Raw genomic sequence first — 26259 nt, forward strand, 5'->3', positions numbered from 1 at the left:
GCCCCCGGAACCTGCGCCCGATCAGCGGGAGGGGGGAAGGGGGGGCTTCGAGGGGGGATGGATGTCAGGGGTTCAGAGACAGAGGCACAGGTGAGGGGGGAGACGGAGAGCGATGGGGAAGAATCCCAGGACAGTGAGGAAGAGGATGACAATGACTTGAGGTCTTCCATGAGTCTCTCAAGTGAATCGGAGGATTCCCAGAAGGGGGCGCCCCTAGTCAGGCCAAGGGGGGTCACAGGGGGGACCTGCCAGGAGCAGGGAAGCAGCAGGGAAACCCCGAGTAGGAGTGGGAGATCGGGGCCGGCTTCCCAGCAGGAACGAAGTGAAGAGAGTGGAGTTCCCAGTGTGACACACGGAGCGGAGCAGGATGGAGACAGGGGAAGGAGATCGGGGCAGGACGTCCTGCCGGAAGAGGCGGAGAGTAGTACAGGGAGTAGTGTGAGTGTCAAGAGGAAGGTCAGGGGTAGCGAACGCGCGCCAAGTTCAAATGTGGAGGCGCGCGGAAATGGAGAGAGCCCGGAGGAGGAGCCTGGCCCCAAAGCACGAAGGAGGGGGGAACAGGCATCAGAGGAATCCGCTTCAGGAGAGAGCAGGAGGGAAGGAACCCAGGGGGGCAGAAAGACCCTGCGGAAAAGGAAAGACAGGAAGAGGTGGACTAGCACAAGCCTCTTAAGCTGGTGTAGGGGCGGGACTGATTCAGAGGGGACTTCAAACGTCTAGCCTAAGAGACGCGGGGTTGCGCGCCTCTGTTGTGGAACCGATAATGAACTGCAATAAACATCCTTGTATATAAGAAGAGCCTGGCGTTGGTCTTTTGTGAGCTGAGACCTGAGGCAGCCCTGACAATATGGTTAACCCATCCTGAGCTTAATGATGACTAAATGTATCTGAGTTTTGATGTCTCCTCTTCAGTTATTGTAAAGAGAAAGTTTGGAAACAAAATGCTGAAAAAGATTTAGAATGCTTTGCAAGCTTATATCCATTTTCAAATGGCACTAGCACTGCCACATACACAGTACAAATACATAAACAGTTAAAAGATTGAGGCTAGTTTAGTACACAAAACTAGTGACAGTGCACGGATGCTATTATAAATGTTTACTTACTGTCTTTTTTTCATCAATGTGTTTTCAATATCAGAAAATTCCTTTGGTGAAAAGAATAAAACTGGTTAGTTTCCATTTTTTAAAAAAACACCTTTTTAATTAAAAAATAGTTCTTATAAGATGTCTTTAAAATTCATACTACCTCCCCAAAACTGCTCAGTGAAGTGTGAGCATGCTAAGTAGACTGCAAAAGTTACAGTCTATTGAGTACCATTTCTAGAAAAACAATGGGAAATTAGGGGAAGAAGAAATGGGAGATGGAATTGGGTTGTTGAGCTCCTAACATTCTAGGTCTTCTCAAAACAGTCAGCATTTTGCAGGAGGGATTCATGTGCATACTGGAAATTTTGGTTTGTGCAGTTTAAGTGAATTAAAGTCATTTTAGGTCCATGAATTCATTTTTAAAAATGGAATTCTTGTGGTTCAGAAAGGCATGGGATGAATGAATAACAGGAAGATGCATAGCTACGAGCAAGCAAATTTGAGTAAATCCAGATTGAATGCTCAGTGTTGTATCACCTCTCCCAAAACTATTCAGAATCAATGCTCAGTAAACACCAGGCACAGTCTAATCTACACATAAGTTTTGTGGAAACAAATAGTCTGGAGGAGCCCTTATAGCAGGGGCAGACTTTGGCCCTTCAAATTTCAGTGGCCAACATTCGGCGTACACTCCATTCTGCTCAATTGACTATGTCATAGTTGTGATGTCCAGTGTGGCAGAACCAGTTGCACCGCCCTAAATCCCCTTTTGCTTATAGTAAGCTGGAAGGCAGCTTGGCTGAGACGGAACATTCCTGTTCAGTGATGGGTATACATTGCAGAATATTGGAGCAAGACCCATTTGCTGTACATGTATGACTTGTTCCTCATCACAAAGGAATTCTAGCAAAATTCTTCAGCGTTTGAAAGAGAGAGTCCTTGTTGATTTTGGAATAAAGTTATGCCGCCTTGAGGTGACAATGTTCAGATGGTGACTGACAGGATTCAAGATGAGAGTCCAGGCAGGCTCAGTTAATGAGCTTAGAGCTGCATATAAGGTGTAGACCTAATAACTCTCATGCTAGAAATAGCAGATAGGAGATTACACATTGCGCTTTGGCCTAAGCGGCATTTTTCCACAAGGCACATTGCTGAAACGTCACCGCTAATCTCGTTTTCCATTTCTAGAAACTATTTTATAAATAACCATATTGATTCTGCAGCTAGCAGAGTGACACAGCAGAGAGCTGTTATTTTTAGTTAACTACTGGACTAAACATTTCTCAAAACAAAAATGTAGAGATCCAACAGGATATTTATGTTCCTCATTAAAGCTGGTTGATAGTGAGCAATTTAACTGATTTAGTATTCTTTTCTTCCTTTTTATCCCCAAAGAAGAATTTTAATTAGCGTTACATTAAAAAAGGTAGTGCAGCATCTAAAAAATGTTCCCTCTTCATGGGCATGAAACATGTGGTATCAATGAATGAGAGATGGTGTCAGAGATTGGTTTGCTTACTATTGTGTGCATTGAGTGTGTGTGTGTGAATTTAACTTTGTGATGAATCCACTTGCTCTCTGTTATGGGAACAAAGGAAAAGTTCCAAATGTAATCCCTGGCAGAGGTGGGAAACACCTTGGAAAGTCACTGCCAGTCAGCGAGGATAGACTGAACCACAGCCTGATAGATTCACACATTCAAACAGACATGGCAAGTGTGTTAGGGCATGTTACATACTAGAGCTTTAAAACATGATAGTTTGCATATTCTAACTGCACAAGCTTCTCTGACTTGTATAACATTCCTAATTCCTAATTCTGGGTGGGAGGGCTATATAAAAAGGTTTGCTACTGCTGCTGCTGCTGCTGCTGCTGGGACGAAGACATGACACCAAAGATAATTCCTGAACAAGAGTACTCCATGCTGGTCCAACCTGTCAGAATTGACATTTCAGCTTCATCAGCAGTGCAAGGCGCTAATATCAGAGAAAAAGGCAAAGGTGGATTTAGGGCAGTGCGAGCAGTGCAGTTGCACTGAGCCAAGGAGGGTGCCTTCTCAAAGCCAGTAAGTATTTGCCTGTCTTCAGGGAAGGAGGTGCGAGGGGTTGGACAGGGTCCTAGAGTCATCCTTCCTCCTTCTCAAAGCCAGGCAAGCACTTATTGGGCTTTGGGAAGGAGGTAGGAGGGTTCTAGGACCCTGCCAGAGCTTCATACCTCCTTTCCAAAGCCTGGTTCAAGCCAGCGGCACAAGGCCTGGGGAGGGGGGGGAGGGCATCAAATGGCCTTGCACAGGGCAGCATATTACCAAGGTCTGCCTTTGAGAGGTTGACTATTGATTGATTGATTGATTATTTATGTAAGTATTTATATACAGCCCTTTCACAAAATATCAGGGCATTGCACAGCTACATAAACACTTAAAAAGAAAGCATTACAAGCAGTACAAAACAATAATTAAAATGACTAGCTGCTCAATATTAAAAAACATCACCCAACAGGCAATAAACACCCAACTTCTAGAGGACAACTAACAGCAGACCTCCAGATGATGAGGCTGGGATATAAAGGCTCAGGTAGTCCTTAGGAATCCTCAATCCAAGTCATTCAGGGATTTGCATAGCAAAACAAGAACCTGGCCTGGGAGCAAATGGGAAGCCAGTGTAGATATTTTAGCAGAGGTGTAGCATGCTGCTGACCATCTGCCCCATCAGCAGTCTAGCCATTGCCTTCTGCACCAGCTGGAGCTTCCAGCCAAGGGCCAAGGGCTACCCGACATAAAGCACATTGCAGTAATCCAGTCTTGAGATGGCCAATGCATGGAATACTGTGGCCAAGTTTCCCCAATCTAGATACCGCCATAGCTGGCATACCAGATGAAATTATTGAGGTAGAGTTGTGTTGAGAAGCTACTACTACTTGTACCAAATAAAAGTGCCGCTTTATTTCAAAGGCACCGATTCCTGCAGTAGCACAAACAGTGACTTTGAATGCTCATTCATAAAACAGTAGCAAAGATAAATCTGTATATCTTGTCTGGCTGCCCTTTGTGACTGCCCCTCATGCCATGACTTTAATTTTAGTAACATACATTAACATGGTGACCTGATTTCCAAAGGATAACACAAATAGGTTCATAGTAATACCAGACTCTTTTTTGAAAATAACATCTGTTGATTCATACTGCATACAATCAAGATCTTGTGTGTTCTTTTCTTTAAAATAATATTGCTGCTAAACATTGCACAGATGGCTTGCAGTTAGGTTTTATTGGAAATAGATAAGAGCTTCAAAAGCTCCATTTGAAAACAACTAGGAAAGTAAATGGAACTAAATCATGCAAGCATTTGGAATATTGCATTGACTTCCACCCCTTTCCTGATGGATGTATTCTTTGTTTGTTTCTCCTGGTTATATTTGTTGGACTACGGCCCAGCTTAGCAATAGATGGTGCATGCAGAGTTGCATGCAAGAGAAGCAGGTCCAGAAAGCATGCGTCTGGGCGGTTTCCCCTCTTGCTCGACTCCTTTCCAAGGGATAACCCACTCTTTAGTGATAGATTGGAACAAACATCAATCCAAATTGCCATTTGCTCCAATTGAACGCTAAAGAGTGGTTTTCCGGGAGTGGGGGTGGGGAGCAGGGAAAAGCAGCGGGATAAGAGGAAGTGTGGATAAGACCTAAACTGACTAATCACCTTCCACTGGTGATGCAAAGCTCTGCCCCAGGTCTACATGTTAGCACGGATGTGAGAGGCAGGGAAGTTTTTGTGCATATGAGTTTTTTTTTGTGTGTAGACATCACCAGAAACCTGATTGCATAGAGATTTTTGCATGAAGGCGTTTGGACCTCAGGCATCCCTAGTATTTGGAGTTGGAGATGAAAGAAGCCAGGTTTCTTTGGCGATGGGGTCAAGAGTAAAAACCCATAATTCATCTGCACACTTTGCACCTTCACACTAATACTGTGTGCTAGTGCAGAAGTGAAATGGGATATGAGCATCAAGCGGAGATGGACAATGGAGACATTTGCCAAGTCATGTACAATAAACAGATGCTGGTTATACCCACTGGGGAATTCTCATGCTTGGTTGGAACTTCCACATCTCATTAAGGAGAGTGGACTGCCCTAGAAACACAGGGTCCTAGATCCTGGACCATATCCTAATCCAGTTACTTCTGACCATTATGGAAGGGACTGGGCTTTTTCTAACACATAACGTTTGGTGTTTTCAGAGACGTACCAGTTTGAAAAGAGTTGTGTTTGTAAGTCTGTGTTCAAACCTAAGCAGTTATAACAATGCCATTGAAAAGCAGTCCAAATGGTTAAAGACAGAATGACATTAGTGATTAAGCATCAAATTACTGATGTAGGATCACTTACCAAAGACTGAGATTTTTCGGGAGGTCCACATTTCGCAGAGGCAATTACTGGGGTGTTAGCCCTGCTAGTCATGCAAATAGTCTCATGTGGGTCTTGATTTTCCTTAACTGGTTCATATAAACTATCCATAGAGCCCTCCTGAAATTCAAGAGCATCATAATTGTTTTAGCAACTGTTCTATAATTGTATATTTTATTGTTCTAATCTGCCCTGGGATCTTATGGTAAAGGACCAGTAAGAAATAATGATTAGAATAGAATAGAATAGTATTCAGTCTGTCATACAAAGTCAGTTCACACAAGTATTGCTTCTATTTCTGATATTTTGGGGAGGGCCACACTCTCTTATATTTCAAGTACAGTAAGAACAGCATGCCAAACAGCTGTTACAGGTTCCACAGAGTTTCCAGGGCAAAAGAAAATCACACCAAGGGTCCACAGATGGTCAGAGGTCCACAATTAGTAGGGATGGGGTTTGCAACTATTTTAAATTGAGTATTTATCTTAATCTGCTGTACTCGTGTGGAGGCCTGATTATGCCCAGGTCTGAAGATGTGAAAAAAGCAGGTGTTGAGGCTCTTACAGTAAGTGGCAACATTGCCAGCTGCACCACTATCCTTGGTATGCCCCACTTGTCTGAGTTTATGGCAGGGAATTGGTCCAGGAATAGGCTCAGGGCTGGCCCCACCATTGGGCAAAGTGAAACAGACACCACAGCTTATTTTGGGTGTCATGAAAGGGCAGCAGATGGTTATGTATTGTGGGGCATTCTGCCTCGGGTGTCAAAATAACTTGGGCAGTCTTGGTACACAGTGGCCAACCAGATGCCCCTAGGAACCCCAGAAGCAGAACCTGAATGCAACAGCATTCTGCCCACCTGCCATTCTCAGCAACTGGTCTTCAGATGCATATTCATCTGGATTACATCCCACAAAGAAAGAGCTTTGTTTGCAGAACTATTGTTTTGCTTTAACAAAGATTAGCAAGAACAAGAATATTTTATTTACACCATCCCTTTATTTGCTGAACAACCAAATATTGATAAACTGCAAAAGTGGCTCAGTGGCTCTGAAAATCGTTAAGACGATTAAGCTGCCACACTGTATTTAATATTAGGATTTACCAGTAAAATTTAGAGCTAGCATATGGAAGAGAGATGGATAAATGGAAGAAACCTTATTTGGGTTAATTCTTTTCATCTTCCAGCAGATGCAAGCAGATTGTATATCTTTTCTGTATGACTTGAAGAGAACTTTCCTCAGTTGAGTTTAACAAACCACAGAAAAGCCGGGAGAACATCCCTTTGTCTTTCTCCACAGAAGTTGATTTCACAACAGATACATAACCTTCACAATTGTTACATACCGGATACGTAATTACAAATTGCTTATGATTATTGGTTGTTTAGGAACCTCATGCAAAACCTTACTATAGCAAATTAATAAAATCCAACAGTGTATTGCACATTGGGACAAAATAATTAGATTTCTGTCCCTAAATAGGCAGACTGTTTTGTGGACCTCTATATGAAAGGGGAATGGGGGAACTTTTCTAACTGGTGGGCTAGATTCTTAGATTTCCCATCCCACCTATATATCTGCCACACAACTGAAAATTCCCCAGTTTTCAGCTGCTTTTGCGTGACCTCAGGTGAAGTATTCCTTTCTCACATAGTTTTCCTTTCTCACATAGTTTGAAATCAAACAATGCAGTCTAAAGCACAGGGCTTTGCATGCATCAATGATCACCTGATCAGTAGAGCCTGCAAACCCCATTTCCTTTGCCTGTGTGGTTGGAAATCAGTTCACATGGCACAAGACTTGGTTGGTGTTGTCGATCATCTATCTGGCAGTTTCTGAAAACCCAATTTTCAGAAGAAATCCACATTTCTAGCTGCTTATGTCATATAGAATATCACGTGTAAGGCAGGTGGGTGCAGCTTGGGGTAAATCAAATTAGAATCCCTGCTGAGTCTAATTGGTCCCACAGGACAGATGTTGTCCATTGCTTTTAGAGTCGCAATGCAGAGTTTTAAAGTCAATACAGTAATGTCCAACCAACCTACAAAGCCACACACTGCTACATTGCTACATCTCTGCTCTGACCATCCTTTCCCAAAATGCTCCCCCCACCCAGTAAAAATACCATGTTGGTGACCTTTCGGCAAGTCACCTCCAGGCACTTATTCAGAGTTTGGTTTCCTTGGAATGAGAGACAGTGGAATTTGTGGTGTCTTTATGATATAAGGTTTATTTGCACATATAATTAACTCTGTAAGACAGAGTTGTTCCGCCTGGCCTTTGGCTTGGAGCCAATTTGATTCCCTCCCCCTCTTTCTTTTTTCTTTTCCTTTCTCCTCCTGCGATGAGGCTACCTTTTAATATTTTAATATTTTAATGTTGTATTTTAATTTTGTTGTATTCATTCAACTTGTTTTTATTATCTCTTGTTAGCCGCCCTGAGCCCGGCCTTGGCTGGGGAGGGCAGGGTATAAATAAAAATTATTATTATTATTATTATTATTATTATTATTATTATTATTATTATTATTATTTACAACTTGAGCCTATGATGGAGGGGCTCACAGCATTAATTCCCCAGAAGGTCTTGCTTCTCCCATAGTCACAGACTTCGAATCAAGCACAAATCAAGTCTCTCTTGCTCTCGCTCTCTCTCCCCTTCTGCTTTCTGCCTTCTGTCTGCTTCTAGCCCAGCTCCCACACCCATTCTAAAGAAGTTTATTAAAAATCTTCAGTTCTGTTCTAAAGCCAATCAGATATGTCACAGGAAGATTCAATTTTATAATGAGCAGGACTAGGCTACCCCATTGGCACATGTGAGTCAGGGCAACATGTAATCCAAGATATACGGGACAATAGGCAGTTTCTAGCCAGCACACTCTGGCACCTTGCATAAAGAAGCCAAAATACATGGGTCACAAATGATTTATTCAAAATTATAGAGTTGGAAAGGACTGTGAGAGTCATCTAATGCAACCCCTTGCAATGCATGGATCTTTTGCCCAATGTGGAACTTGAATCCATGACTCTGAGATTAAGAGTCTCCTGCTCTACCAGCTGAGCTATCCTTTGATCTTATAATTCATTCAAAAGCTTTGAATTTGGTAATGCAATTTGTCTGAGCCAATTACTACATTTCAAACTAAATTTTCCTGTTTTGAGAAATATGATGAAAAGTACTTAGCTAAAGCACCTTCTATTTAAACATTTTGTATGTTTTAAACTATTGTAATTTGTTCTTGATTTCATGGTTTTATCTTGATGTAAACCGCATGGATGGTTTTGTTTGTTTGTTTTTTTTAAATCAAGGGGTGTATAATTTTTTATTAAATAAATAACTATTTCTTGGCTCATGTTGCACATACAGCCACTTGCAGGGGCAAAATGGCCCAGGTAATCCCTGATACTGCAATTATGTCTGCCTCATCTCAAGTGAAATGGAAACTTTCACTGATAGGTGTAATGGCAAGTGTTTTTTTTAAAAAAAATACTTCATTTATGTAATTCCATCTGAGGGAAATACATCAAGCCCTCTTGATCCTTAGTTTCATAGGAAATCAGCAAGAACAGTCATTTTAACAAGGTTTGATGAGATAGAAGCCACTGTAAGGTATGCTAATAGATTCTTGACCTGATCTCTAATCCAACTTCTTTGTATTCTCACTTTGTTGTTGGCTCGTTTAATGTACTTGCCACTGTAATTTACCAGTGTTCTTTTATGATGTATACAATAGAGGATTATAAATCTAAAAATAAATGAAAACAAAATACTTGTATGTATTGAACTAGATCAAAATGTCACTTTAAAATATAAATATATTTCTTTTCAACAAATAAGCAATGTATTCAATTAAATTTTCATGGTAGAAGCATAAATATTCACAAACAGGTAGGAAAAACTGCTTGTTTGTTGTTGTTGTTGTTGTTTTAAAAACAACACCCTGCATTTGCTTTCACCATATGAATAGTTATTGAAACACGACAGCACATAGACTAAAATATCTTGTGAAAAGAGCTGCATTTTACAATAGTACTTACACTTAAAGTGTGCTATCAAAGTTTTAAAACCTTATGGCATTTATATTGTGAGAACACACAATGGCCCCCCCCCAGGTCACAATACAACTGCATAAGTCTCAATATCAAATCGTTTCTTGAATGCATGACACAAAGAGAAACTGTTTCATCTTCATGAATAAAAAATGGCTCCACATGAACCATGAAGGGGGGTGGACATCAGTTCCACAGCTACCAGACAAAATACTTCTAAATCACGCTCATCTCTGGTTTTATTTTATTTTTATGATTTGCTTCCTTGCTGTTCTCTTCCCCTTCCCCTTACTAACTGAGAGTTTCATACTGTACACCCAACAGTTCTCTTTTTAACACCTTTAATCTCTGTCACCTGACTAAAGCTCATGTTTATAAAGTAAGGCAGACTAAGAAGAGACTTACCAGTGAAAAACAGAACAGATTCATTTTTCTCCGAAGTCAAAATTTGCAGCATTTACAAATATTATCCTCGTCCAAGGAATTGCAGCCACAGAATGCAGCTCCTTCTTGTCCTCCCCAGCTGTTTGAACATTTCTCCCTAGAGATTAGGGCAAGATAAAATCCCTGCAATAATCCACTGGATTCCCAGCCCATTATCAAATGAGACAGGATTGCCTGGGCCAGCACACGCAGTTCCTTAAATTAATGAACAATGTTTACCAACAAAACCAGATTAAGGTCCAGCAGCCTTGAATTTAATTTGCTCAGGTTAGTGCACTTTTGTGATTCCAAAGCAAGCCTGACTGGTTCTGTTAGTGTCTACAGCACCTACATTCCCAATGTTACACTTTGAAAAGAGTGTCACCATTCTTCTGGCAGGGCTTCCGAAAGACACCTATTCAACAAGTGCAGCCCTGTGTTTTCTTGTTAGAAAAATCATGCTTACCATGCAGTTTTCAGGACAAAGGGGTCATGCCAGGGGATAAAATGCCAATCCTAACTACAAATAACATATAAAATGCAACAGATGGCAGGGGCGCCAACTTGCCCTCCACACTGAGAGGACCCAGTGTCATGTGATGCATCCTGCCTCTGATCTTCACCCTCGCCCCCTATAGTTGGCACCCCTGACAGTTGGTGTTTGAAAATCTGACATTTGAAACAGTGGTGCATTGTGGTGAAAAACCAGAGGGTAGTACCAACCATTTGCAAAGCCATTTAAACTTTCAATGAACTTGTAATTAGGGAAGAGGGCTGGAGATAACAGGAGTAGTTCTGTCAGGGGAACTGTTAAAGGATGGCTGAGACAGTCAAGAGTATTGCCCTGCTTCTTCCTCACTCTCCCTCTTAAGAACTTTGCTTAGAGCCTGGTGCACTGCCAAGTGAAGTGCCAGTAAGACCACAACTACCCCCCTCCCCAACCTTAATTTGCTCATATGCCTTCTATACCCTTGTGTATATTTGTGTTATGGGTCTGAGTCCTGAATAACTACCTAGCAATGTTCTTCCCCTCTCGTCCCCCCACCTGCCTCCTAAATCTGTTCCACCATCCCTCTGGAACAGATCTGTGGATAGTGGCAGTGGGGGGGGGAGAAGGGGAAGGTCCCAGTGTACAAGTGGAACTCACTCCACTTGCACAATTTTTTTTGGTTTAATACCACCCCAACAATTTATTTCACAGTCCTTAACTGTTGCTATTTTCTCATTTTTACAATGCTGGGATACTTATACCTTTGTAGCCATGATGAAGTAATATATAAACTATTTATCGCTTTTTGATCCAATTGCATTCATATATTCCAACAATAGGGACGCGGGTGGTGCTGTGGGTAAAACCTCAGTGCCTAGGACTTGCCGATCGCATGGTTGGCGGTTCGAATCCCCGCGGCGGGGTGAGCTCCCGTCTTTCAGTCCCAGCTCCTGCCCACCTAGCAGTTCGAAAGCACCCTTAAGTGCAAGTAGATAAATAGGGACCGCTTTATAGCGGGAAGGTAAACGGCGTTTCTGTGTGCTGCGCTGGTGCTGGCTCACCGGAGCAGCTTCATCACGCTGGCCACGTGACCCAGAAGTGTCTCCGGACAGCGCTGGCCCCCAGTCTCTTAAGTGAGATGGGTGCACAATTCTAGAGTCGGACACGACTGGCCCGTACGGCCAGGGGTACCTTTACCTTTACTTTTATTCCAACAAAATTCTAATAGTATCCAATGGGATTTCTGTTTCAGTTATTGCCTCTTCAGTTATTATGTTTCCAAATTTTGAACATTAAGACATTTCTAACAAATAGCGTATCTACCTTATGATATCTGTTTTCTTCTCCATTAAGTGATGTACCACCTTGCTAATATCTTATTTAAGTTTTCTAAAAATAGTTGCATTTGGTGAAAGATGGTTAGTCTTCTCCAGTGCCTATTTCTCAGGGCTTACTCAAGAGTATGCAGTACCAGACCTCTTTTTTTGTTGCTGCTAAAAAGTGTGGCACTTCCTAACATCTATCTTTTTTTTGGTTAAAAAATGTGACACTGTAACAACTTCATGGTGAGTACTGGCCCTTATTTTTCTAGGAAAAGAGCACTGGATTCTTTCCCCATATTGCATCCCATTCTCTGGAATGTCGTTATTACATTTTACTGCCAAGTTGTCACAATACATATTTTTGCTCTTTGTTCAGTTCTAACATATATCATGGGGATCATTTTCTGGTTTGTTCTGTAATATTAGTTATCAAAATACAGCCCCTTTTCCTATTCTATTCCCTTTAAGACTTTCCAACAGAGTTGGTAAAAGGGATTCAGCTGCTAGTCGTCAACCGTAGACAATTCAAGTGACAAAAGGCAATGGGGGGAACCATAGGCACCTCCATTTTAAGTAAGAAAGTCTGTATTCTCCCCCCTCAAAAAAAATTGGTTTAGAAGTAATAATTTCAAAAGTGAGAATCATGCAAACTTCTTAGCCTCAATGGTAACCCTGCTTACTTGGGAGTAAGTCCTTAGAATTCAGTACGATTTACTTCTGACTAAACATGGTTAGGGTTGTGCTGCTTAGGTAGTTCCAAGACCAGAGCTTTCAAAACTGTGTTGCAACACATTAGTGTGTCACACGAACACTCCCCACACTCCTCCTGGGGCTGGAAAGGGGTTACTTTAACCTCCGGCTTGCTAGTAAAACTGAATAACTGTGTCGTGAAATTATGCATGTCTAAAAAGTGTGTCACCAACACGAAGTTTGGAAATCTCTGCCACAGACTTCTGTTTCTCACCTGCAGAGAATGTGCACTCACATGTGTGAGTTCCAAGATGCTATATCTGTATCATTGGCACTTCTGGATGCCCACTTCTATAAAACATTTAAGATGGCACTGACAATATCAGGTCAGAGGCCTTGGAACATTCTGTTCCAGAATACAAGCATACAACCACTGGCCCTGATCTATATACACTAAACCATTTGGAATGGACCCATGGAAGTCTAACTCTTAAATGTTATTGATTTTTTTTTAAACAATCCATTTCCATTTAAACAGCTTTTAAAAATTCTGCTTCTCCTACTGTAACTGAACATAGTAAAGAAACATTTTAATAAGTTTTTTTCTAAAAATATCTTATGTGGCATGCAGACAATTCACTGATAGGGCTGCTCCACTGACCACCCTCCTTAAATTCAGAATTTTAGTTAAATTCGGACATTAAAATGACACAGATTTTGCTAAAAGTTCCCATTTGTGCTGCTTATTTCCCTCCTCCCCTTGGTTTGAGGGGTTTACTATGCAATCATACGATGATGTGAAGGCTTTGATTCACACGGGAAATTACACGTATGTGTGGTGGTAGGTAAGGTTCATGCCCAGCCCCACCCCCCATTGAATATACAAATGAAAGCAAGGGTTCTTAAATTGTCAAACCCCAGAACCACTGGGATGACTTAATATTTCTGAGACCCACCAGTCACAAAATGGTGGTGCAGTGGCAAGAGCCCATCACAAATTTGATGCAAGCAGAGGCTGTATTTGGCACGATCAGTTGACACTTTCCTACTGATAACTAATCCATATTTAGAAATTGCCAAATGTTCTTTCCCACTGACTGAAGAAAGCAATGTTAAGGAAAACAGGACTACAAAACTGCCTACAAAAGTGACCCTTTAAGCCAAATCTTGATGTAGGTGTTACAGACAGGTTACTGTTTCATTCCATCCATCCCCACCCTGAACAATAAAATCCCTTAAATTGACCGATTTTCTAAGATTTCGCAGAGCAATTGAAACCAATGAAGTTTTTGTTTGCCTCAGAGATATTAAACACACAGACACTGTACTTTTTGGAAGATAGTAAGTATACACAAAGCAAACTAAATACACACATAATATAACACACAAAGCCTAGAAGATTCCAAATCCAAACAGGATTGACATGTAACCTCAGTTCTAAGCCTGAAGGGGCTATAAAAATTCCAAAGTATACAGTTTTTCAAATTATTATCTTCTGTGTTATCAAATCAATGGAAAGTGGAAACATATTGAATATAGAATATAGTTGTGAATATGTTCAAGTCACCAGATCAAATTTTCTGCTGGTGTAGCTCTACTGAATGCTAGGAAACTTGGTCCATAATTTTGTTTTGCAATTCAGAGTGAAAACTGCTAAGTTCCATCTTCAGGCCTATTTATATATTACCTGACAAAACTGATGTCTACTGTGAATTATGGATATAGCAGTCATTATCTTCCAGGAGCACCTTGAAAGCGAGATGTCTAATCTCAATAATGCAAGTTTCCTGGTTAAATAAATCCCCTGTGCTCAGTAATTCTGTGCATTTATAGAAGACATGTCAACTCCCCACCTCATCAGACCTTAAAAAACATTTTAAAGCCTCAAGGGGATTTGCATCCTCACTAAACAGAATTGATTTCTGTACTCACTACTTAGTATTCTCTTAATCACATAGTTCATGCATTTCTGTTTGGTAATGGACTGGCAAACCTCTAAGAGCCAGTCAGATTTTTTCAGACATTTGCTGCAAGAGGCTTCCTCCCTTCACGTACTCAGCCTTTTTGTTACTTGTAATGGTTTTTTATTTTATTTTGCTTTTTGAATGCAATCATCGAGAGCATCAGTCAGTGGGGAGGGGACATGACGGAGACAGCTTAGACAACAGGCACCTGTCTTTCTAATCCAGGGCTTAGCCAGGTCTTGGGAAAGTATTTAAAAACAGAAATTTGAAAGGTGTTTGGAGATATTCCAACCTGCTTTCTAAGAAGGCTTACCTCTCTTTCCTTAAATGTATCTAACAAGGTTAGGATTCTCCAAGTATGTCCTTGTATGAAGGACTTGAAGGCATGCAATTTCTAATTTTCCTGATGGTGCCATTCCCCACATTGCTGCGAGAATCAATTAGCTGTATATTTAAAAAGACAAGGTGTGCATGTGCCTACCAATGAGGATGCTATGGAAAATAGGAAACTGCCTCACAAAGAGTCAGACCATTTGTTCCTCTAGCTCAGCGTTGTCGTCACTGGCAAGGGTTTCAGACAGGGCTCTTTCCCAGCCCTACTTTTGAAAAGCAATGAAAATTCCCCGCTTCCAACTCACTGAGGGAACAGAGATGGTGACAGACATGGAACTAGTGCATTCACCCTCTACCCATTCATGTTGTCCACTTGTTCAATAGCATAATGCCTAAATAGGGCTTCACAGCTACCTGCAGTGAGTTTAAATTTTAGCCAGGATGTCTTGTCCAAGACACATTGCTGTCTGAGACACATTATCAAATGAGGCCTGCTTCTCCTTCAAGACACATAGTACTCAAGGCCAGTCAATTTGCATGTTCAGACCCAGAGACCTCCCCCCTAAGTAAATTCACACTTGACTCAAATTTTAGTTTGGTTTTTGGCAGAATTTAGGCCACAACTTTATTGATTACAGAAAGTGAGTGGTTGCATAGGCTCTGGTTCAACTAGCTCCCTGCTCCCTTGCAGGCAGTGCTAACCCAGGGCACCAGCATAGGCGGAAAGCCGGGAACAGACTCTGTTCACCACCCAGATGTCCCCCTGGACTCAGGCAAGGGCACAACCCCCTCTCAGGGGTTGACCAAACCATTTGAGTCCCTGGATTCCTTTAACGGAATACCCTTCACATAGGGATGGTGAGAGCGTTCTCCCATCCCTATCACCTGAACCAGTGCCTATCCACAACCTTACAAGTTGTGATGATTTGCTATGCAGCAGGCGAAACCCAAATGGCCACAGCCAATCAGCCAAGTAGGAAAAATTCCTGCCGTGTCCCTGTTCCAATGAAAGATGACACACAACGGGATAGCAAGGTCAAACGCAAAAGCCCTAATAGTACGGAGATGTGGGCGGGTGTTCCAAATGCATGCGCTGAAAGAGCTCTGGGTCACGTGCATGGGTATAAATAGGTCCCTCAACCCATTTGGACTGTGCCCCATTGGGCTGAACTCAACATCGAGGGACCTACCAATCGGGTGTTGTGGCTGACCAGTCTTACCCACCCACAACACAGGAGGTCAGTCTCCAGGTCTCACCACAACACGTGCCCTCTTTTAAGGAGGACATAATTTATTTTGGCACCTGAGGCAAACATTTTCTCTGTTGCCTCTCATTTTCCCTGGGAGTAAAGAATTTAGAATGACTACTAGCGCTAAGGGCTCATGAGCACAATTTGCTGCCCTTCATGACACTTATAATTAGCTGCCTGGTCAAGCCGGCTGTCTCACTTTACCTCATGGTTGGTCCAGTCCTGAATTTAACTTGACATATATGTAGCGTATGACAGTGATGGCCACCTCCACTCCTCAGTTTTTGGTGCTTAGTGATATACTTTCTCCTGATAGTGTTTTAGTTAACTATTCTGGCTGAAAATTATTAATAGACCTAGGCTCCATGGCCACAATCCTAGACAGCAATGGTACACATGAACATTTTGAAAGCTTTGGTGATGGGTCCCCCTCCGCCCTGCCGCTACCAATCAATCACCTCCAATAGTGATTTGAGACTGTACATATAATCTTTGAGTTTGTATTCTTTTGTGCTATAGTACACAGTGCATTGAGATATTTAGTGTACTATATACCTTCATTTTGCATACAGAGTTTGTGCTTGATGAGGCTCTATTCTCTGTATTCCTTCGTTGTTTGATACCAATCAATCACCTTGCAGAATAGACAGGTCACGTTTTCATTTAAACCTAGCTTGTCTGTTCAGCCAGGTGATCAACTGCAGTACAAACTTTCAAAACACTTCCACCTACAAGTGTTCTACTTCCCTCTCAGCTATGGCTGTCTAGGATTTCAGCCATTCTTTTATCTAATATTTTTAAAAGATCATCATGACATTGGATAGTGATTCCACAAGTTAATTGTGTATCCTGTGAATAAGTACTTCTTTTTTGTCTGTTATGACCCAACAGACAACCTTCTTTATTGGGTGACCCTGAGTTGTGGATTATGGGAGAGGAGAAATTATCTCTTTTCACGTACACCACACCATTAAGAATTGTGTGCCTTTGCTCATGTTCTCTTCAATCAACTTTTAAAAAAACTAAAAAAGCCCCAGACTACTTAACCTTTTATCGTAAGATTGATTCTCAGCCCACTTGATTTTAATTTCTCTTTTCCCGTTCTGCTTCTACAAATGTCTGCTTTTTACATGGAGCAACTAGAACTATACACAAAATTTCAAACGTGGTCACATCATGGATATTATTATATATTTTAGTATTAAAAACATGGCACTTGTCATTTTATCTTCTATCTAGTGCCTAATAATTCATAATATTGACTTTGGCTTTTCAACTGCTGCACTTCTTGGCATGTATTGGGAGAAAATAACTTTTAACAAAATGGTTGTGTGAATTACCTCAGAGTCAAAGGTTCATTGGTAGGTTGTATAGTGAAACAGTTGAGAACTACTGTGCTACAGTAACTATAGCAAATAAAGGGGAGCATTATGAAATCAGTGCATTGTTAGGCTTTGTGTAACAAAGGTCCACTCCATAAGTCAAAGAAAATGCATTTTTTGGCCACAGTCCAACACGTAGTTAACTGTGGTTAAGCCCATTCATGAATTAAAAATGTGCTCAGTTCATTTCCAGAGCATCTTGTACCTCAATGCTTCAACCTAAACTCAAGGAGAAATAAAAAAAACAGCTCTGGAGGAAGAAGTGGGAGAAGTGGGACAAGCTTACCAAGATCTTAAAAAGCTGTAGACACTAAGGTACTTGAGACCAAATACTTTTACATCAAAGGATGGCCTACTCCCTTTGCTGTTATTTTACCACAAGCCTTCAAAGCCAAGCTCCTTGGAATAATATGACATTTTTATCCTGAATAACCAAGACAGTGCCAATAGTTTTCAAAACACTATTGAATCAAGATGTGACCCCCAAACCTATTCAGTTTAAACGCACCAAAGAAAATACTGGCTCAGGTGGATAGAGATGCCCATGAATAGGTTTCAGACATGCAATAAGAACCACTTCTGACATGGCCATAAGTACCATGCCTTTTTAGAACTGGGCTCCCTGACCATTATACTTCAAAGTGTCTGTATCAACTTTAATCAAAGTACTGTGATATGACTGGGTTGTGGATCAGGCTGGAGATGATTAAGTATTAAGTGATAGCACTATAGGCAAAATGAAGAGAGCAAGCAGTGAAGGTGACTTTCACCTTAACTGGTCATTTTTGTGCTTTGAAGTATTTTTGAATTGTTCAGCAGTGTGTGACCTGATACAACCTTAACTTTCACTGAACACATTATAAGTGAAAGTCAGGTTGACGGGAAATGATGTGTTCATTATTTTTATGCTGTAAAACTGGCATAAACACTTAGATAAATCAAGGTTTCGAAACATAAATTATCTTTTAAAGGAACTTGACCCCAAAATGCCTGCTTCATTCCAAAATCTTTAGGGTCTGGCAAGTTATGTTTTCAGCTGGAATAAACTAGTTTGCGATGTTTGGCTTGCTTTGTATTAGTAAAACTCTGGCAAAGCAACAATTTACTTTCATTTTAGTTATAGACTATTATTGCTAATAAAAAAACCCTCACACTTTCCATCTTGTTTAATGTATAAGCAAGATAAATTGTTAACACTCGACAACTCCCCAGGCAGTAATGAATGACACAGTTTTCTCTGTTATCCCTGATAACGTTTAGGATCCAGAAAGCTGCTTAATCCTCCTTCTACACATTCCCATCTGTGCTTTACAGCCAACATAGTGAATTACTACATTCTATAGCACTGTTTTGGGCACGATTTCATATTTTTAAAGCCTAGATAATTCAACCACAGTATATGTTTAATATACTGCAAAAAGGTAAAATGCCTAAGAAAGCCTAAGCAAATAAAACTGTTGCATTTAAGAGATAGATGGAGGCTTTCGAGAAAGTAGAGCATCATAAACATTGATTGGAATACAGTGCTAAGCCAAACTAATCACTTTGTTTTCAGAAAACCAGCATTGCCAACTCAGAGATAATCATTCATTATTTGTAAGCTATTTCAGTGCAACTGATGCTGACAAATATGGCTGGAGAAAATATTTTAATTATACCTTAAGTGTCTTACCACCTCTACCTAGCTGGCACATCTACTCCACTTTAATGTTGTGGCTTTTTTCTTCAGTTTATTTTAATCACATTTTCAGCCTGAGCCTAAAACCTGCCATGCTGACCCATGTGCTTTGGATGATGGGTGCATAGCATTTTGCCAGCAATGCTGCAAAATATCAGTTGCAGCCAGTCATATAGGTAGAAGTGACTATGTCAGGGTTGCCAAGGCTCATTTTTGTGAGAAGTCTGAATTTGGCTTGCATTTCATATAGTTCTTTAGGTGTGTTTGTTTCAGGGTGTTTTATCAAGGTTTTTCATCTAGTGCTCATTGAAGGCAACCCAATGCCACACACTGATTTGAGAAATCATTGGATGAAATCTGAAGGATCTGTGAGTTACATGGATATGTTATACCACTTTCCTCAAAGAGGGGAGGCATTGTGAGCGGGAAGCGTTCCCATGGCAGCAGCGGGGCGTGTTCGGCCCCCTGCGTCATCTCCTGGCTGCCATGCCGCCCCCTTGGCTGGTCAGCCAATAGGGCTGGTCTGGCGGAGGGGCATAGCCGCATTGAAGCAGCCACGGCAGCCTCCACACCTCATTCAGCCCTCGGAAGACGGCAGATCACCCGCCCATCTGCCCTTTAGGCTAGGTTCATGTTTCTGACCTTGCTATGGACTTTGGTTGGTCACCCTGGTTGTACAGGGGGCCTGGTAGGAGTTTTTATCCATTTGGCTAATTGGCACCAGCCTCTTGGTTTTTTGCCTACCTCGTAGCAATTCGTCACAACTTTTCCGGTATTGGCGGTTAGGCATTGGAATATGTGTTGTGCTTTTGTGGGTGGGGTTTGGCCACCACCTACCCCGGCCCTTGTAGGGTATTCTGTTAATGGAATCTGGCGGTCATGGATCCTGTCCGATGCCCTTTCAGTGGCTAGGGCCATGGCACGTCCCCCGGTGACATCAGGGGAAGCTTCCAGTTGTATTTGCATCAACAAGCTCCTTCCACTGTTTTTAAGGTTAACAAAGACACCCCCCCTGCTGCGTGAGTGGGGTCATGTATAGGTTGTTTTATCCAGTGCCTAAGCCAATACCACTCACATGCTGTAACCAATAAAGGTTGTGGCCTATTTTCAGCCCAATAACCTAAATTCTTACGTCGTTATCTCTTATTTACCACCACACGGGTTCAGTTCCTTGACTCACAAACTAATCTGAGAGAGAAAGAGCAACTGGCCCAGTGTCACCTAGTGATCACTGTGATGGAACAGGGCTTTAAACAGGTCTGAATCCAACATGGTGATTACTATACCAAACTGGCACTTGAATATCTGCAGCATGTTTCCTTGTTTATTGTTACTTGTGTACAGTAACAATAAACTAGATACAAGCAGAATGGGAAACAATGCTTCTTTACATCCCTAATTTCCACACAATGGGTTGGAAACCTACCTACTCGGGAGTTTGCTCCAGTGAGCTCAATGAGACTTAACTCTGACTAGACATGCGTCGAATTCAATGAGAGCTATGACAAACTGCTCACATTGGTTTTAGTAGGCCCTACATATGGCTAATTTGGTCTGTCTAGAACCCCCAAATCCAGAACATGTCAGCAAAATTAATACCCTTTCTGGGAAAAACACACTTTATTACTGGAAATGCCTGTCTTGCAAAATACTGTTTCTCAAGTGTAATATATATAATATGAGTTAGTGGAAGGTACTTCATGGGCAATGAAGCATGTCAGAGTTTCACTGAGGCCAGCATATGGATGATAACAGCTGGTTAATGTTAAACCCTATCAGAAAGGAATATATGCTTATATTCAGATACATTGAAGGGTTTGACAGATTACAGAATGACTCTGATCCATCTAAAGCTAGTCATGCTGAAGCTCATTCAAACCCATGGGTAGGTAAAAGGTAGGACACATGGTTAACGACTTAAGTATATAGCTAACTTTGAATGTCTAGGTCCACAAAGATGCATAATCAGTGTGCAAATACTATACAGCCCACCAATTCCCTGAGGGAACAAGAAATCCCCCATACCCTTCATGTTGCAGCAATGGTCAATCTACTTAAATTGTCCCCCTCAGACTTCCTCCAAGGACAAATCCAGCACTCAACTGCATGCAGTAGCCTCATATTGTCTGCATGCAGACTGCTTAAGCTTTTAATTGTTTAAAATTGCACATTAGTTGGCAATGTTTAAAGGAGGGAGAGAGAATGCTTTACATTTACTTATGTTTATTTACTATCAAAAGACCAATAAACTTTTTAAATGCACATGAAGTAAGAGCCAAATTATAGCAGGGACTCTTGTCTTAGCTGTCATTATCTTTTCGTTTTTCAGCCCCATCCACCACAGGACACCAGTGATACAGCGCAATATTTTGCTGCAGGGCCCTGATTGTGTATACAGTATATAAATTATAATAATTAATTATAATTATTTCATGTGAAGGGAGCTACTGTAGCTGTGAATGGGTGATTCAGTCAGGGCTTAACTGAGACAGTGTGCAGCAGGGTCTAGACTTGCAATGTATTTTCACAACTATGTTAGATGAAAAGCTGTGTACACGATGCAGACAATTTGGGGTTGTACGAAATCAAGTAGTGGAAACTTGATCTCACTTGCACTCCTCATTATTACAGCTCAAGTACAAAGGACAAATACTTTATAGTAGAGAATTATTGGGTTACAATGAGGTCGGAGAACTGGAGATTGTCCAAAATAAATTTCCAAGGGCACTTTTAATGCTTCTCCGAAGTACCTCTGCAGATTGTTTCAGGCCAGAGGTGGGACAATCTTCTATCTCAAACACCAACTGTACTTTTATTAGTTACTGCCTTAAAACCAGAACATAAGTCTGGATCACCTAGCATTGCTTTATAGCTTGAGAAATTTCAATTCATAGCAGACTGGCTTTCTTGGCTGTACAGTCGTACCTCGGGTTACATACCCTTCAGGTTACAGACTCCACTAACCCAGAAATAGTACCTTGGGTTAAGAACTTTGCTTCAGGATGAGAACAGAAATCGCACGGCGGTGGAGCGGCGGCAGCGGGAGGCCCCATTAGCTAAAGTGGTGCTTCAGGTTAAGAACAGTTTTAGGTTAAAACGGACCGCCAGAATGAATTAAGTACGTAACCAGAGGTACCACTGTATAATACAAGACCAGCTAGGGCTCTTTTGCCTCTTACTGGTGTGGAAGCCACCCCCACTTATGTCTGCTTCTTCTCATTGCTGCTCCTTTATAACCACAAATACTTCCAGCCATAAAACAGTTACTCTCAGGCAGCCAGAGAGGATGGCAAACCAGCTTACAACCTGGTTTCAGTAAAGTCCTGTATTTTTCCATCTATAAGACGCCTCCGTCTATAAGACACCCCCTATTTTGGGGGCTTCAAAATTTAGAAAATGGGGGGTTGAGCTTTTGGGGAGGGTTATTTGTGGGGAGATGCCGAAAGTCGAACAAAGTGCGAGCCTGAGATTGTAAGCGGTGATTGTAAGCGATGCGAGCAGTTGTGTACTGCATTCTGGTGGGTGAGCTATTTTCAGCATCCCCCCCCCCAAACAATCAAGTGGCCAATCGCCTCTTACAATCTTGGTTCATGCCAAAAAACCATTTGCACATCCCCTCTCAGCACTACCTACAGTATTTTGCGCCCCATAAGACGCTCCGGCCCATAAGACACACCTAGTTTTTTGGGGGGGAAATAAAGAAAAAAAATCCCCCCCAGGTGCAGGGCTGGAAGAACCAGGTCGGGGAACAGTGGGAAGGCACGCTCTGCCTCCCCGCTGTCCCCCGAGCTTGTGGGGCTGGCGATGGGGAGAAGTGCACCAGTCCCGGGACGGCAGGCAGCTCTGTGCCGCCATCCCGAGCGGGGCGGGACTTGGCGCCCCACTCCGGATGCCGGTGCAGACCTGCCTGCAGTCCCGGGACGGCAGGCAGCTCTGTGTTGCCATCCCGAGCGGGGCAGGACTTGGCGCCCCGCTCCGGATGCCGGTGAAGACCTGCCTGCCGTCCCGGGACGGCAGGCAGCTCTGTGCCGCCATCCCGAGCGGGGCGGGACTTAGCGACCCGCTCGGGATGGCGGCGCAGAGCTGCGCTGGTCCCAGGACTGCAGGCAGCTCTGCACGTCCACCGGGAGCGGGGCGGAGCTTCGCCCCCAGCTTCCGGTGGCCGGGCAGAGCTGCGCTGGTCCCAGGACCGCAGGCAGCTCTGCGCAACCCTCGGAGCCGGTCTCCCGAGGGTTGCGCAGAGCTTCCTGAAGCCTGGAGAGCGAGAGGGGTCGGTGCGCACCGACCCCCCTCGCTCTCCAGGCTTCAGCGAAAGCCTGCATTCACCCCATAAGACGCAGGCACATTTCCCCTTCATTTTTGGAGGGCGGAAAAAGTGCGTCTTATGGGGCGAAAAATACGGTATGTATAAGATGAGCCTAAATTTTGAACCTAATTTTTGGGTCAAAAAAGCTCATCATACACGGAAAAATACAGTACAGTACTATTTGTTTGAATATTCACTGGAACGAAGGTTTTTTATAGAGAAGCATCAAACGAAAAACCGATAAACGTATTTTCAAATGTGTCTACTGCACTTGGCTTTCACATTATGTCTATGAAACAAAATGGATGGTTGCTATTTTTAGTCTATCTTGACTTACGTGCGTACATGTTTGTAGATGTGGGTTTATTGGAAGTCTTATTATTTGCACGCATTACTTGCTGTATGTGAGGTTAGATGTGAAAATATATTATTACTAATATTATTAGAAGCAGGGTTGCATGTAACTGCTCTGATAACATAATGAGTACAAATTGTCATGAGTACACAATACAAAGGATTCCACTGGAGAGGCACAGAGAACCATGGGAAAGGGTAGAGCAGACAGTGAATTAAGTTACAAAAGGATGAATTAAGGATGGGGCCATGAAAAAGCACAACTCTTAAAATCAAGCAGCATTCTATGAGACAGGATATGTAAAGGAAGTGATATGAAGCAGGCATTGGCCTAAAACCAAGAACCTGAGGAATGGGTGGTTGAGACATGAAGAAATTGGGAGCCAAGGAAATTAAATCAAGGTGGGGGAATGGAATTAGGGCTGTGCACTATTGGCCAAAAAAAAGTTAAACAAAGGAGTTTGGGAATAATAAGCTGCAATCCCTGATGTTAAATCCTGTTGAACGAAATAGAACTTACTTCTCACTAGACATGTATAGGATTGCATTGTTGGGGATTTTAGGACAGGACATGGCTGCAGCATCTGAAAGAGCTGCATAGAAGTGAATTCTTGCTTTTGCAGATTCTACTCTCACTGCAGCAAATCAAATCAAAGAGGTCAATAAAAGCTAAAACAAAGTGTATGTGTTTTTGAGAGGGAGATTTAATTATTGATTTGAACTAACCAGCCAATTCTTCAGCTGCATGCTATTAGTGAGTTCCAATAGCTGCTAAGACTGTGCTTTGTTCTCTATTTAATAGGCAGATAGTTACGTGCTGAGGCCCTACAGCACCCGTCATCACATCCAACAATTACTGGATAAGAAACAGTGCATTGGGATGAAATAAGGCCACCACTTTATTGAATTACAGATATCCTAGGTGTGGCATAGGCATTGGGTGTTGTTGTTGTTTAGTCGTTTAGTCGTGTCCGACTCTTCGTGACCCCATGGACCAGAGCACGCCAGGCACTTCTGTCCTCCACTGCCTCCCGCAGTTTGATCAAACTCATGCTAGTAGCTTCAAGAACACCATCCAACCATCTCATTCTCTGTCGTCCCCTTCTCCTTGTGCCCTCCATCTTTCCCAACATCAGGGTCTTTTCCAGGGAGTCCTCTCTTCTCATGAGGTGGCCAAAGTATTGGAGCCTCAGCTTCACGATCTGTCCTTCCAGTGAGCACTCAGGGCTGATTTCCTTCAGAATGGAGAGGTTTGATCTTCTTGCAGTCCATGGGACTCTCAAGAGTCTCCTCCAGCACCATAATTCAAAAGCATCAATTCTTCGGCGATCAGCCTTCTTTATGGTCCAGCTCTCACTTCCATACATCACTACTGGGAAAACCATGGCTTTTACTATACGGACCTTTGTTGGCAAGGTGATGTCTCTGCTTTTTAAGATGTTGTCTAGGTTTGCCATCGCCTTTCTCCCAAGGAGCAGGCGTCTTTTAATTTCGTAACTGCTGTCACCATCTGCAGTGATCATGGAGCCCAAGAAAGTAAAATCTCTCACTGCCTCCATTTCTTCCCCATCTATTTGCCAGGAGGTGATGGGCCCAGTGGCCATGATCTTCGTTTTTTTGATGTTGAGCTTCAGACCATATTTTGCGCTCTCCTCTGTCACCCTCATTAAAAGGTTCTTTAATTCCTCTTCACTTTCTGCCATCAAGGTTGTGTCATCTGCATATCTGAGGTTGTTGATATTTCTTCCGGCAATCTTAATTCCGGCTTGGGATTCATCCAGCCCAGCCTTTCGCATGATGAATTCTGCATATAAGTTAAATAAGCAGGGAGACAATATACAGCCTTGCCGTACTCCTTTCCCAATTTGGAACCAATCAGTTGTTCCATATCCAGTTCTAACTGTAGCTTCTTGTCCCACATAGAGATTTCGCAGGAGACAGATGAGGTGATCAGGCACTCCCATTTCTTTAAGAACTTGCCATAGTTTGCTGTGGTCAACACAGTCAAAGGCTTTTGCATAGTCAATGAAGCAGAAGTAGATGTCTTTCTGGAACTCTCTGGCTTTCTCCATAATCCAGCGCATGTTTGCAATTTGGTCTCTGGTTCCTCTGCCTCTTCTAAATCCAGCTTGCACTTCTGGGAGTTCTCGGTCCACATACTGCTTGAGCCTTCCTTGTAGAATTTTAAGCATAACCTTGCTAGCATGTGAAATGAGTGAAATTGTGCGGTAGTTGGAGCATTCTTTGGCACTGCCTTTCTTTGGGATTGGAATGTAGACTGATCTTCTCCAATCCTCTGGCCACTGCTGAGTTTTCCAAACTTGCTGGCATATTGGGTGTAGGGTATTACCATTGATTTCAGGCCCACCTGCCAGAATTAAGTTATCAGGTCAACAAACAGTGAGAGGGGTCCTGGGACCTACATCATATTGGGTCACCAGTTGCAGGATTACTGTTTTGAGGAGTGCTGTGGTCCCCGCCCCCACCTGGGCATATGGACAGAAGCAATTCCTCCTGGATCCCTTTAACG

At 42.4% G+C, this 26259-nt stretch overlaps 1 protein-coding gene across 1 annotated transcript in view; it reads right to left on the minus strand.

Annotated features, from left to right (window-relative positions):
* SAMSN1 (SAM domain, SH3 domain and nuclear localization signals 1) overlaps positions 1-10040 on the minus strand; it is an 81148-nt gene extending 71108 nt beyond the window's left edge. The window contains exons 1-3 of the mRNA XM_082220784.1: positions 9943-10040; positions 5469-5606; positions 1107-1147 (exon numbers count right to left, since the gene is read on the minus strand). Coding sequence (XP_082076910.1) covers positions 1107-1147; positions 5469-5606; positions 9943-9966 — 203 coding nt within the window. The 5' untranslated portion in view covers positions 9967-10040. The remainder of the gene's footprint in view (positions 1-1106; positions 1148-5468; positions 5607-9942) is intronic.
* Positions 10041-26259: the final 16219 nt, after the last annotated feature.

Source organism: Podarcis vaucheri (assembly GCF_965113315.1).
Source record: "Podarcis vaucheri genome assembly, chromosome: 4".
NCBI lineage: Eukaryota > Metazoa > Chordata > Lepidosauria > Squamata > Lacertidae > Podarcis > Podarcis vaucheri.